Raw genomic sequence first — 13,793 nt, 5'->3', positions numbered from 1 at the left:
GATTCTGGAGAGCTCAGCTGGGATGCATCAGTGCTGATCAAGCACCTGCCTGCTTCCTGAGAATGCCAGTGTGTTTTACTGAAGTAGAGTTATTTTCCCTAAGGTGCTGTTGTTCTCTATCATAGATTTGGAGAACAGCATCTTCACATCAACGCCATTCAAGTCAAGGGATAAGCCCTACACTGTATTTCTTTGCTATGAATATTGAGAGCAGATTGTCAGGGAAATTTTTTACTCTTGCTCTTGGTGCATTGATGTGTAGTCCTTTTCTGTTGCATAATTTGAACTCTCTGAGGGTGACGGCATTGCCTTCGTTTGGGCTTGGGTCAGATCTGAACTGTCTTCAAAAATGTCAACTTACTTTTAAAGTTGATCTATTTTCCTAGTCTAGATAGGGGCTGGGGCCAGGCTAAGCAAACCCCTCTCATGGGGGGGGGGGGAGAGAGAGGCGTGGCAGCGACATGTCCCACTCCATTGTCTGATCTATGCCCCTGACCGAGAGTAACTGCACATGCAAATCCACGTGCCAGTAACCCCCTTGAAAGAGATTAGGCTGCCTTGGTATGATGGTGCTGAGATTGCATCGGAGAGTCCCTAAAGCCCTGCGTGCGCATAGAGCCCACTTTGCACCGCCCCCTCCCCCCCTCCAGCTCCAACAGGGTTTTTACGCCTTCAAAAGACCCGCGCAGTCACTGCCAGGGAGCGCATGCGCAGTGCCGCTCACCGGAGCTGTAGTGACTTTCCCCTCCCGGACGCCAGGGGGTGCTGGTGGGGATGGCCGCCTCTCTGTGAGTCAGTGACCCGGAAGTGAAGTGAGTGAGGCCGCGCGGGCCGGAGGGGGTGGAGCCCGGGCGCGCGCAACCGCTGTGCTGGTTGGGTCTAGAGAGAGTCGGAGCCGGGACGGGTGCACGCGCTCTCCACGTGCCGGGAGACAGGGCTCAGTCAGCTGGTGCCAGCGCGAGACCCGCGCCGCAGGGATGAAGTTCGCTTACAGGGTAAGGGGGGGGGGGAGCGGCGGTGCGCGCGCCACAGCCAGTGCCAGCCACAGCTCGACCCCCACCCCCGGGCAACTCCGCCCCCTCCCCCCCCGCCACACATCGCCTGGGCCCGGCCCCGAGTCCCTGGGGCGTTCCCATGGACCCCGCTGCACGTCTCCCACCCTGGGCGCCCCGCCCCGCCCGCATCCCCAGCCTGTGCCTCCTGTAGCGCCTGCAGCTCCCCTCTGGCCCCTTCCCCAGCCCGCGTCCCTGGGAACAACCCTTCCATGTTGCATGGATCCCTCTATACGGCTCCTCCCCCCCCCCCCCCAATATATTCTGCCCTGTGTCCCCTGGACTGCCCCAAGCTCTCCCTCCCACATCCTACTCCAAGCACTTCCTCACTGTGCCCTCTTCAGGGCTCTGGACCCTGCCCCAGGGGATTGTGACCACCCCACCCTGATCCTCCAGCATCCCGTCCCCAGAGATGCCCCTTCCTCTTGAGCCCCAGTAAGAGCGCCCTCTCCTTTCTTTCCCAAGTTCTCTAACTTGCTGGGCACGGTTTATCGGCGTGGGAACCTGCATTTCACCCCAGACGGTAACTGCGTCATCAGCCCTGTCGGGAACAGAGTCACCGTCTTTGACCTGAAAAAGTAAGTGACCTGGGCTTGTGTGGTGCCTCTCCTGCTAACTGGTGCGATGGTCTGACTGCATTATGTATAAACCGCACAGCTTCGTTTTAGCTTCTGAAAGGCTGTCTCAGAACTAGGACTGGTGATGCTGGATAATGAAGTGTTTGGATACGACTATAGCAATGGGCATTAGATAAATAGTAGGAAAGTTCTAGTCTAGTGGGCAGGGTACTGGACTGAGATCTGGGTTCAATTCTTGGCTCAACTATTCTCCGGCTTCATTGGGCAAGTCATTAAATCAACCCTGTGCCTCTGTAAAACAGGAATTTTCCTTGTTTCCTAGTGAAAGTGTAGCGATAAGGTCTATTAAAGACTGAGAGGCACATAGATAATGTAGTCATGAGGGCTGTATAAGGCGCTCAATAGATGATAGCATGAGAACCTGAACAGAACAAAATTAACATGTGGCAAGGAGACAGAAGATTTTGCTTAGTGTGCAGGCACTTCAGGTTTCCAACCTAAAAGTGTGTATAGAACGCTTCTCAAATGGTGAGAAGGAGGGGAACAATCTGCCTGATACAAAGATATTTGGAATAAAAAGCACCATCCCCTCCAACTTCCCAAGCCCCATCACAATACCTGCCAGGCAGTGTCAGAGAATGCAGATTTCAGGTGCATGGATCAATGAAAAAAGTAGCTGTACAAATGAAAGTATTTTAAAACGAGTAAAGAAGGTAAATGATATCAGTATACATTTGATATGGTATGGTACCCCCGTGCAGTACTGTTGTGTGGTTTTGGGGTTTTTTGTTTTTGTTTTGCCCTGTGGGAAGGAGGAGTCTTTGTGTCCCTGATCTCTACTTTTAACCTTCCTTCCTATATTTAAAGGTCTGCATTATGGTTGGTCCTCATTCTGCTGAAGATGAGACTGCATTCCAGGAGTCAGCACCACTTCTTTTTCATTTATAGGGGTTACTGCTGAGCAATGTGAAGTAATCTCAGGGTTTATGCACCCAGTTTCCACAACACTCCCAGCCCATGCTGACCCTGCACTAGAAATCAAGTCCTAGTCCTTTGAAAATGAAAAGCATTAGTGTATTACTAAGTTCTTAGATCACTATTACATCATTGTGGTTAATGTTGTTTTATTGGTTTTCTTTCATGCAGTAATAAGTCAGAAACATTACCGTTGGCAACCCGGCACAATGTCACATGTGTGGGACTCTCTCCAGATGGAAATCTTGCCATATTAGTTGATGAAGGTATTTGGGGCTGGGGTGGTTTTATTTGTTCCTAAAGGTGTGTCAGAGAACTACAGTTTGCAGAAGAAAGTCCGTCTTATCAAACATGAAAATATTTACCCATAAGTAGCCACGTATGACTAAAAATAAATTCTAAAGACACACTTTTCTTCCTCAGAATTTTCAAAGTTGTTGAACCAGAATGTGGCTTCTTTGATTTTGTTCAGATTTATTATTTTAATATTTTTAAATGGTGCTAAATTGAAAAGCCTCCCAAAAATGGCTAACTTAAAAAAAATTAAATTTGTGGACCTGTAGTTTCTTCAGTGTTGAACTATTTCAGTGATCCCTTTCTTTCCTTACAGAGGGAGCTGCCTTGCTTGTCAGTTTGATCAGTAAATCTGTAATACATCAGTTCCATTTTCAGAAGCCAGTGCATAGTGTCTCCTTTTCCCCAGATGGCAGGTAAACAGGAACTTAAAACACAAAAGCTTTAAACTGTATGTAATGAACGCTGTAATTAATTAAAACAGTTGGGCCAGTCATGGAATAAAATTTATTAATCCATGGTGTTGGAGGGGGTGAGGGAAGTAATTAATGAATATTTAAACAGGACCAGTTTTTGTGGACTGGAGTGTGGGGGTTGGAGGAGGAGGGAAGGAGATAGCTTCCCACCCTTACTCTTTTTCAGGATACTCATTCCCTGTGGTAGGGGATTATTTTAGAAACTTTACTCTGACTTCATAATGTGCTTCCCAATGGGAAAATTAAAGTTCATTGGTGCACAGGCACCTAAGAGATGCACATTTTGATGCTGCAGAAGTTGGAGTCAAGGTTTTGTACTGTAGGATCTTGAGTGATGTTGGAGGTGTATGGAACTTATTTATAGAGGGGCAAAGTCTGTCCATGAAAGTGGTCAAAAGGTGGGCATTAAGATATGTTGAAAAAGGATATCTTAACTATGGACATTTCCTTGCTTTTAAGAGTATGTTTGGGGGGGGGGGGGGGGTCGTTTTCCTTGAGCAACCTTCCTTGATTTTAATGAAGACCTTTTTCTTTCTGGGAGTCTCACAAACTATATATATATATATATATATATATATATATATATATATATATATATATATATATATGCACACACTCACTGGAGTGTCAGGTACCGTAGACGCAGGTAATGTATTTTATATGCCAGGACTTTGTTTTTATTTTACCAGCAGACCAATAGTACATATATATATATATATATATATATATATATATCCTTTCATCACACAAGAAATACCTCTTTCTAATATTACTTTGTTTTGTTGTATTAGTTTTGATTCTGGCACTGAAGGACTCATGGCTCCTGCAGTTTTGTGTGTAATTTTGCTCTCAATTTTCTTTGTGATAGGAAATTTGTGATCACAAAGGACAATCTTGCTCTTATGTACCATGCTCCTGGGAAGAAGCGAGAATTTAATGCCTTTGTCCTGGACAAAACTTACTATGGTCCGTATGATGAAACAACATGCATTGACTGGACTGATGATTCCAAGTAAGTAATTACAAAAGTCTCATAGATTTTAAGGTAAAAAGGGACCATTATGATCATCTAGTCTGACCTCCTGTGCAATGCAGGCAACAGAACCTCATCCACCTTCTCTTGTAATAGACCCTTAACCTATAACAAAATTATTGAAGTGCTCAAATCATGGTTTAAAGACTTGAGAATCCACCAGCAAGTGACCTGTGCCCCATGCTGTAGAGGAAGGCGAAAACCCCCCAGAGCCTCTGCCAATCTGCACTGCGGGAAAATTCCTTCCTGACCCCAAATATGGTTATCAGCTAAATCCTGAGCATGTGGGCAAGACTCACCAACCAGACAACTGGGAAAGAATTCTGTAGTAACTCAGAACCCACCCCATCTAACATCCCATCACAGGCCATTGGGAATATTTATTGCTATTAGTCAAAGATCAGTTAATTGCCAAATTAGGCTGTCCCATCATACCATCCCCTCCATAAATTTATCAAATTCAGTCTTGAAGCCAGCTTGGTTTTTTGCCTCCCTGCTCACCTAGGAAGACTGTTCCAGAACTTCACTCCTCTAATGGTTAGAAAACTTCATCTAATTTCAAGTCTAAACTTCCTGATGGCCACTTTATATCCATTTGTTCTTGTGTCCACATTGGCGCTGAACTTAAATAATTCATCTCCCTCCCTGGTATTTATCCCTCTCATGTATTTATGGAGAGCAATAATATCATCCCTCAGCCTTCTTTTGGTTAGGCTAAACAAGCCAAGTTCTTTGAGTCTCCTCTCATAAGGCAGATTTTCCATTTCTTGGATCATCCTAGTAGGCCTTCTCTGTATCTGGTTTCAATTTGAATTCATGTTTCTTCAACATGGGGGACCAGAACTGCACACAGTATTCCAGATGAGGTCTCACTAGTGCCTTGTGTAACGGTACTAACACCTCCTATTTCTACTGAAAATACCTCCCTTGATGCATCCTAGGACCACATTAGCTTTTTTTCATGGCCACGTCACATTGGTGGCTCATAGTCATCCTGTGATCAACCAATACGCCCAGGTCCTTCTCTGTCACTTACAAGTGACGTGTTCCCAGCTTATAGCAAAATTTCTTATTAGTCCCTAAATGCATGACCTTGCACTTTCCACTATTACATTTCATCCTATTTCTATTACTCCAGTTTACAAGGTCACCCAGATCTTCTTGTATGATATCCCAGTCGTCTGTACTGGCAATACCTCCCAACTTTATGTCATCTGCAAACTTTATTAGCACACTCCCACTTTTTGTGCCAAGGTCAGTAATAAAAAGGTTAAATAAGATTGGTCCCAAGACCAGTCCCTGAGGAACTCCACTAGTAACCTCCCTCTAGCCTGACAGTCCACATTTCATTTTGACCCATTTTAGTCTCCCCTTTAACCAGTTCCTTATTCATCTTTCAATTTTCATATTAATCTCCATCTATTCCAGTTGAACTAATAATTCCCCATGTGGAACTGTATCAAATGCCTTACTGAAATCTAGGTAAATTATATCCACTGCATTCCTTTTGTCTAAAAAATGTGTTATCTTCCCAATGAAGGACATCAGGTTGGTCTGGCACGATCTACCTTTTGTAAAGCTGTTTGTTTTATTTTTGTATTTTGTCTCAGTTACTATTAACCTCAATGTCCTTAACTACTTTCTCTTTCAAATTTTTTCCCAAGACCTTGCATACTAGTGAGATCAAATTAACAATCCTATAGTTATTCAGATCACTTTCTTTCCTTTTCTTAAAAATAGCAACTGCTTTAGCAATTCTCTAGTCATACAACCCTTGAATTTACAGATTCATTAAAAATCCTTGCTAATGGGCTTGCAATTTCATGTGCCAGTTCCTTTAATATTTTTGGATGGAGATTATTCGGACCCCCTCATTTAGTCCCATTAAGCTGTTCAAGTTTGGCTTCTACCTCTGATGCGGTAATTTCTACCTCCATATCCTCATTCCCATTAGCCGTCCTGCCATTGTCCCATAGTTCTTCATTAGCTTCATTAAAAACAGAGGCAAAGTATTTGTTTAGAATAAACAAGGAGTAAGGCTGTGTGGACTGGAAGGCATCTCAGGTCGACGCAGTGCAGTAAAGACGCTACGGTACGGTAACGTAAGTAGCTTGTGTATCTCCTGTTGACCGCCAGCAGCAGTGTAGACCAGGCTTGTATCAGTTGTGCCAGCCTCCATGCAAGAAATCTGTTTCCCTCTCTGCTCAGGTGAAGTCCATCCCAAGAGAACAGTCCTCTGTCCATGAATGCCTCCCAGTGACCATACATTCCAAAGCCCTCCTTATAGCACCACTGCCTGAGCCATCTGTTGATCATCATAATCTTGTCACGCCTTTGTTGTCCTCTTCTAGGGACAGGCAGAATCTCATTGAAAATCGCCTGAGCCTCAATTTCCTTAAGAGTCTTCCCCAGCCTGGAATAGTTTCCCTTGATACGTTCCTGTGAGAATCTAGCTGTATCATTTGTTCCCACATGAAGGACAGTCAGTGGATTCTTTCCCACTCCCATCAGGATCCTCTTCAGCCTCAGGTCCACATCCCGTATCTTAGCACTGGGCAGACAGCACACCCTTCTGTTCTCCAGATCAGCTCTGGTTACAGGCCTGTCTCCTCTTCTCAGTAGGGAGTCCCCAATCACATAAATCTGCCTTTTCCTGATGATGGTGTGATTCTCCGGCCTATGACCTGTTCTGCAACCCATCTTGTATCCTTCTGGGGCTCTTACTTGGTGGTATCTCCATTTGCTCATTCACTCTTTCTATAGCACTAGCTGCTTTTATCTTCTTCCTTGACCTCCCACATTCAGTTACCGCCTGCTGTGCCCCTTCTTAATTTTCCAACTCTGCAAACCTGTTCCTGAGCTCTATTTCTCCTTCACTAGCCTGTCTTTTCCTCTGCCTGATTCTCATAGTCACATGCTTCCACTGGCCACTTTCCCCACCCTGCAGTCTCCCCTCAGAGTTCTTTGGTCCTGCTTCCACCTGCAAGTCGGTGGGACTTGTGCTCCTTGCTCCATTAGATGTTCTTGCAAATCCCACTTTATTGTTAACTTGGTGTTCATTATGATTAAGAATAGTGTATATGTTGGATTCTGAGATTTTGCTCCAATAAAAATTTCATTTGTTTGTGTATGTGTGCTTGTAGTCCAGTGTCCAAATTCTCAAATCTTTCATTGGCTTTGAAAGCTTCTTTTGATTTCTCAATTTCTCAGTCTATTTTCTTGAATCTAAGCACAATTAATGGGTTTTTTTTAAAGCTGCCTGAGTACATATCCATAGAATAGACACAGCAACAGGGAACAACCTTCCCTTAAAATGTATGTCTCCCTGTGGAGGGAACAACTCTTATAAGGTGAGTGTAGTTGACTCTCTTTGCCTGTTCAGTCCTTGGCATCCCTGCCAAGACTATCAGTTGTAGTGTGGACATCTGTCCAGTATGAATCACACGATGAATGTCTGCACCTCTCTGTTAAAATGGGGTCCACACAATGAAAAAGTTTGTGAATCCATGCTCTGATCTGACTTGTCCTTTATTTTCTTTTGTAGGTGTTTTGCAGTAGGTAGCAAGGACATGTCAACATGGGTGTTTGGAGCTGAACGATGGGCTAACCTGATCTATTACTCACTGGGAGGGCATAAAGATGCGATCGTAGCCTGCTTCTTTGAAGCGAATAGTCTAGATGTATGTAAACAAGCGCACTGCTTATTTGAATGTTCATATTAAAATTGGTCCAATATCTTTCCATCTGTAGATAACCATACTGAATTTCTTTTGCACTGGTATTCCAATGAAATGTTCATAGAAATTACCAATGGAATATACCTGTTGGGATATTTAATATCCTGTAACTCAAAAACTATTCACCAGATTGTTTTTGGACTTTGCAGAAACATTTTTCTCTGTCTTCAGAGTAAATCTGACTTAATTTCAAGGCAAATTAATTTTCCAAGCCAGCTTCCACTCTAAAGCACCATTTTAGTACCTCTATATATGTTTAATTCAGCAGATTATGGAACCGTAGGACTGTATGATGTTCATAATAGATGTATGTGTGTTTATATTCTAGCTGTACACAGTTAGCCAGGATGGGGCGCTATGTGTGTGGCAGTGTGATACAGACCTGGATGGTCTGAAGCCCAGGCCTCCCAAAGACAGAGCTGAAGAGAAGAATGAATCAATGAAAGATGTGGGTGAAGAGTTTATTGAAGAGCCCAAGGCTGAGGAGATTCATGGAAAAGCCACTCCAAATGAACAAGAAAGGAGAGAGAAAGTGAAATATTCACGTGCTGCAAAGTAGGTGATCTTTCAAAGATCTAGATATATAAAAATAAAACAGGCATAACTGGGATTCTTTGCAGTGGACTCTACTCACTTTGCATTAATATACTCTGTCTTACTTGAAGCTAGTGGACAACCCTATCCAGCTTCCAGTCATTAAACCCTATTATAATTGCCTTCCATAGAACACATTTCTGTCATACCTTGAGCATATAAATGGTGATTTATGTAACTGGTGAGTAATAAATAGAAGATTTGCCTTCATCTGCCAGGAATTAAATCAGTGTTCTCCTGTTTTATGATGACACAAAAGATTACCTTCAAAATGAATAGCTGAAAGTTAAAAACATAGGGAGTGTAATGAGGTCCAGTGTACACCATTCTGCAGCTCTACTGAAAAGATGTTTAGTTTCTGCTACTGTGGAGCTATACTTCTGTGGGGAAAGATGGGTTGACTTTAAAATACTGAGTTATGGCTCAGTGACATTAGGCTTTGTAGAGATAGATACCTTTAAGATGACAACAGCAGTGTGAATGACCTTTCTGAAGGAGTGCCTCATTTTCAAATTAGACTTATTTTGTAGTGTGAAACGCAATCTAGAGTGCATAGTCCTAGTGTGTAAGAAAACTTTAAATAGAATATACAGTTGGATAGCATTCAAACATACATTTATTTGACCCTGAGAATACCATTAAATACAACACCATAAGAGCTACAGCTACAAAAATATAAACCTCAGTACCAAGAGTACAGTATTTATGACTCCAGTACTTCAATTACTCATACTTTGTGGTGATTCTAAATACAGAGTTAACCGCTTAATTTATAGAAACCACAGATGTTGGCATTAGGTGACCAAAGGAAAATCCGCAGTCTAATTCCTCTGAGGTCAACCTTAAGTGTCTTTCATTGTGTATATTCATATGCAGCGTCTGATAAATTATAACAGCTGTAAATTCGCTGTAAATGGCTGGAGGAATGGTTCAGCTAGTGGAATAAGACAAAATATAAATGATAAGCATTTTGCAGAACTGTTGGGTTTTTTAGTTTTATTGTGGTACCGCCTCCAGAATACTTGCCTTATGTTGAATTGTCTCTGCTAGAGTACCCCTGTCATTTATCTTCACATTGCTTTTTTTGGTGTATTTTCTTTGGTGTTTAGGTACTTTTTCAACAAAGAGGGAGATTTTAATAATCTGACATCTGCAGCTTATCATAAGAAAACGCACCTTCTGGTCACTGGTTTTGCTTCTGGAATTTTTCACCTACATGAGCTTCCAGATTTCAACCTTATTCATTCCTTGAGGTTAGTTTAATTGTGCAAGCCCTAGAGTTGTCATTGTGTCAAATACTGAAGGGTTTAAATCTTGAACAATCCACTGGATATTGTAATTGGCATTTTTGTCATGAGCTGGAATTGTGACGCCACATTGATTAAAGAGGAGCATTAATCTCTGATAGATTAAATAATACCATTTAATTCCACTGCATTGCTTTATTAAAGAGGGACATGATTTAGCCAGGAACTCCTGAGTTCTAATCCCAGCCTTGACAAACTCTCTTTATGGTTTTGGGCAAGTCACTCAACTGCTCTCCGTTTCTGTTTGTGTAAAATGGGAATGCTACTTAATTACTTACCCCACAAGGATATTAATATATAGCATTTGTAGAGTGCTTTGAAGACAAAAAAACAATATACCAGATGAATATTATTATGTATTTTGGTGGCTGCTATGTAGCATGTTGTATTAAATTGAAAAACTTATGTAAAGAATGAATGCACAGTTTTCCATTTACAACAAAGTAGATCTTTCTAGAGTATGACAAATTTTAATCTCATACTGAGAAGTAGCTCCTTGCTCAAGTTCATAGTTGCTTTTTTTTAAAAATACAAATTTATACTCTCTCTATTCCAGAATACATTTTTGTTCCTTGTATCCCACAAGAAGTCTGACAAGTATCTGAAGAAATTTCAGCTTCAGAACTAGCTCAGGCCTATCCTTTGATTAATAGAAGTTTCTTTAATTGAAATGGTTGAAATTTTAAAAACTGATCAGCATTTAAAAGCGCTGTGTCAGTGTTTTTCATCTGTGGTAAAATACATTTGACACATTTTATAAACCACATAAGAAATTTCTATAAAAATCACTTCAAATCCATGCTTATTAAAATAAATAAATAAATTTGGATGGGGTTAGGGAGATATTGATTCAGTGATGGGTCATTTTGAATTGAAATACACTTACACTTCTGGGCTTGAAATAATACTTAACAATTGTACAGTGGTTTACATCTTCACAATGTTGTGCAGACATTAACTGATAAAGAGTTGGCAGATGGGAGTAATGTGTACAAACACTGGGAAGGAAGAAATACCGTGTGTTCCTGTTAGCCCTGTCCCTGGAATTGTATTACTGGGTCTAGGATACCTCTGGCTCTCTGACACCACTCAGTTACCATTGTGATGGGCATGTATTAGGACATAGTTGGTTGTGTCCCATATATTCAGTGAGGTCAGAGAATGCTTTGAGCTACGGCTCCTCGCCTCTTAGGATCAAATTTGCTGCTAGTATAAGCAGACCCAACTCCAGTGACAACATGGAATTTGTCCTCTTGTCCTAATGGGAACTTTGGCTCTCGTGATCAAGATACATAATACATTTTCAGTTTAACATAGAATTGAATGTGAAACTCATTGCACCTTTTGCATTGCTCTGAAAGGGCCTCCATATGCCTTTGATCCAAAACCTAACTTATGCCAATGCTATCTAGGAAGTATGTTTTTGCTGGTTTCCTTACATTTATTAGAGGATATAATGTGTCATTATTTTAATTTTATTATTTCATAATTTCATTGTGGGATACAATTCAATGTGAAAAACTAAGGACTTGTTCGACTAGAGGAAATAAAAATCCCATTTCTCAAATTAAATTGTTCCTTTATTCTGTATCCTCTACTTACGTATTTCTTGGCATTTTTCACTTAGCATTTCAGACCAGAGGATTGCGGCTATTTCCATCAACTGCACTGGTGACTGGATTGCTTTTGGATGTTCAGGTTCGTAGATCAGAGATTGTCTTTCTAAGGAAATACATTTCAGGTCTGCAAATGTAGGTCTCCTTTGCCCTATCTGACCCCCACATTTTTAAGTTTTATTTGTTGTTTTAAAGGCTCATCACCATTCTATCAGAGTACGTCACATACATTAATGTTTTTGTCCTTATAAAATTCCTCTGGTATAGGGAAATATTATTTCACAGATGAGAATACTGAAGTACATCGATTAAGTGGTTTTCCCAAAGTCATGAAGTCTGTGGCAGATCTTGGGAATAGAACCTAAATCTCTTGATTCCCAGTCCAGTTCCTGATTCATAAGACCATCCTCCTTCTAAAGGAGTGCGTTGTGACACCAGCCTGAGCATAGGTTATAGTTTGCCTTCATTCTGGGTTACCTCTCTTCACCGATGTAAATGTCTTCCTTCGCTATAAATTATGGCTAATGGATTTTCCAACTAATCTTCTCCAACCGTGAGCTGCAAGTCTAGTCCATAACCAACTGCCATGCAAGCCCCTCCTCTGAAAACTGATGCATCTCTCTTAGAACTCTTCTCGAGCCCAGGAGATTGAGTGAAAGCCATTCAATATTTCATGCAGTAACCCCTTTGCCAGATCAGTAGAAACAAAACAGTACTTAAAAAAATAAGCTAATAGAGATTAGATCTCTTGTGTTTAATTAATGTTGAAATACAGTTTTGATTCACTTAAAAAAGGCAAGATTAAAAAAAAATATTTCAAATGAAAGACCAAATTCAGGTGTGTGCATGTTTTATTTTTATTTTATTTTTTTCTCTTTCTAGTGATTTTTTTTTTAATGGTTTTCCTTCATCTTCTTTTGGCTGCTTATCAGTATATATCTGTCTTCTGCCAATGACAGCGGCAGTATTGGCTGACATACTGAAAAGAATGCTAAGCCAAGTAACAACTGCTGGTGTTTGCAGAAAGTCCGTCACCTTGATCTTGAAATAATCAGCCATTGTGCATTTGATTAGGGTGGATGTGTGCCTAACACAGTTAAAAAACACGTTTGTTTTTTTAAAATGCGAAGGATGTTTATGCAAGTATTGTATGTGGCCGATATACGATGGGCTTCACTGAATCGGAATTACATATCTGTCCTCTCCATTGTGTTTACAGGTCTGGGTCAGTTGCTGGTGTGGGAATGGCAAAGTGAGTCTTATGTGCTGAAGCAGCAGGGCCATTTCAACAGTATGGTCTCACTGGCATACTCTCCAGATGGGCAATACTTAGTTACTGGAGGGGATGATGGGAAAGTAAGTCAATCATGGTTGCTAAAAATTCTTGGCTCACAAAAGTATAGTGAGTGGTACAAGTCTGAATACACTGTAGAGAGCACTGCTATGCTGACAAATAATTTTTCATAATTAAAAAAAAAATCATGTTTTTGTCCACAATGACTATAAATGTGTTTTGGAAGCTTGGAAGCAATTTACTTTCCCTTTGCATCTACATTCTGGTTTGTTATCGTAAGGATGTTCTTGGGGGCTCATCTGCTTACATTACTTACAGTTTTTAGCAGTTAACAATTTCATTTGGAACAGTTGCAGGTACAATGCAGCATAAAGAAAAAAGTAGACCAAATTGTGGGCTTGTCAGTAGTGTCCCTTATACCTATCCACATTAATGCACCAGCGCAGATGGTGAATTAATGGTATACCAGTATAGACGATCCTCCGTTATCCAAAATTCTGAAACCATCCACCAAGCCATTCTAACAGTTGGGGTTTACCAGTCTCAGAATAAATCCACAATAATTTTATATGAAGATGTGCTTCCTAAACAAAATTTTCTCAAACACACCACTGCAGATATTTGCTATTTAAAAATAATGCAAGTGACTCTTAATTGAATCTTGTATTGAAGCTGTAGATTAGAGAGAGAGACAGGCTTTGGATTTTCAAGAGGGCTTTTTGTCTTTTCTAATTGTGCTCTGGAGACTTACAGAGTATATATCTGAAATATATACATTTCCTCTCACTCTGAAATTTGGGGATGAGAAAGAAAAATAGCCCAACTGCCACCAATCAG

General features: G+C 41.2%; 1 protein-coding gene across 1 annotated transcript in view; it reads left to right on the top strand.

The window, feature by feature from the left end:
* Positions 1-882: 882 nt before the first annotated feature.
* Positions 883-13,793, top strand: part of PWP2 (PWP2 small subunit processome component) — a 28,427-nt gene continuing 15,516 nt past the window's right edge. Inside the window, exons 1-10 of the mRNA XM_067545166.1 lie at positions 883-995; positions 1,518-1,630; positions 2,777-2,871; positions 3,216-3,315; positions 4,244-4,387; positions 7,953-8,088; positions 8,474-8,700; positions 9,849-9,992; positions 11,674-11,744; positions 12,882-13,018. Of these exons, the coding sequence (XP_067401267.1) occupies positions 978-995; positions 1,518-1,630; positions 2,777-2,871; positions 3,216-3,315; positions 4,244-4,387; positions 7,953-8,088; positions 8,474-8,700; positions 9,849-9,992; positions 11,674-11,744; positions 12,882-13,018 (1,185 nt within the window). The 5' untranslated portion in view covers positions 883-977. The remainder of the gene's footprint in view (positions 996-1,517; positions 1,631-2,776; positions 2,872-3,215; positions 3,316-4,243; positions 4,388-7,952; positions 8,089-8,473; positions 8,701-9,848; positions 9,993-11,673; positions 11,745-12,881; positions 13,019-13,793) is intronic.

Source organism: Emydura macquarii, unplaced genomic scaffold, assembly GCF_026122565.2.
Source record: "Emydura macquarii macquarii isolate MOO-44397 ecotype Brisbane River unplaced genomic scaffold, CSIRO-AGI_Emac_v2 contig_1043, whole genome shotgun sequence".
Classification (NCBI taxonomy): domain Eukaryota; kingdom Metazoa; phylum Chordata; order Testudines; family Chelidae; genus Emydura; species Emydura macquarii.
This window is presented reverse-complemented; position numbering and strand designations above follow the sequence as displayed.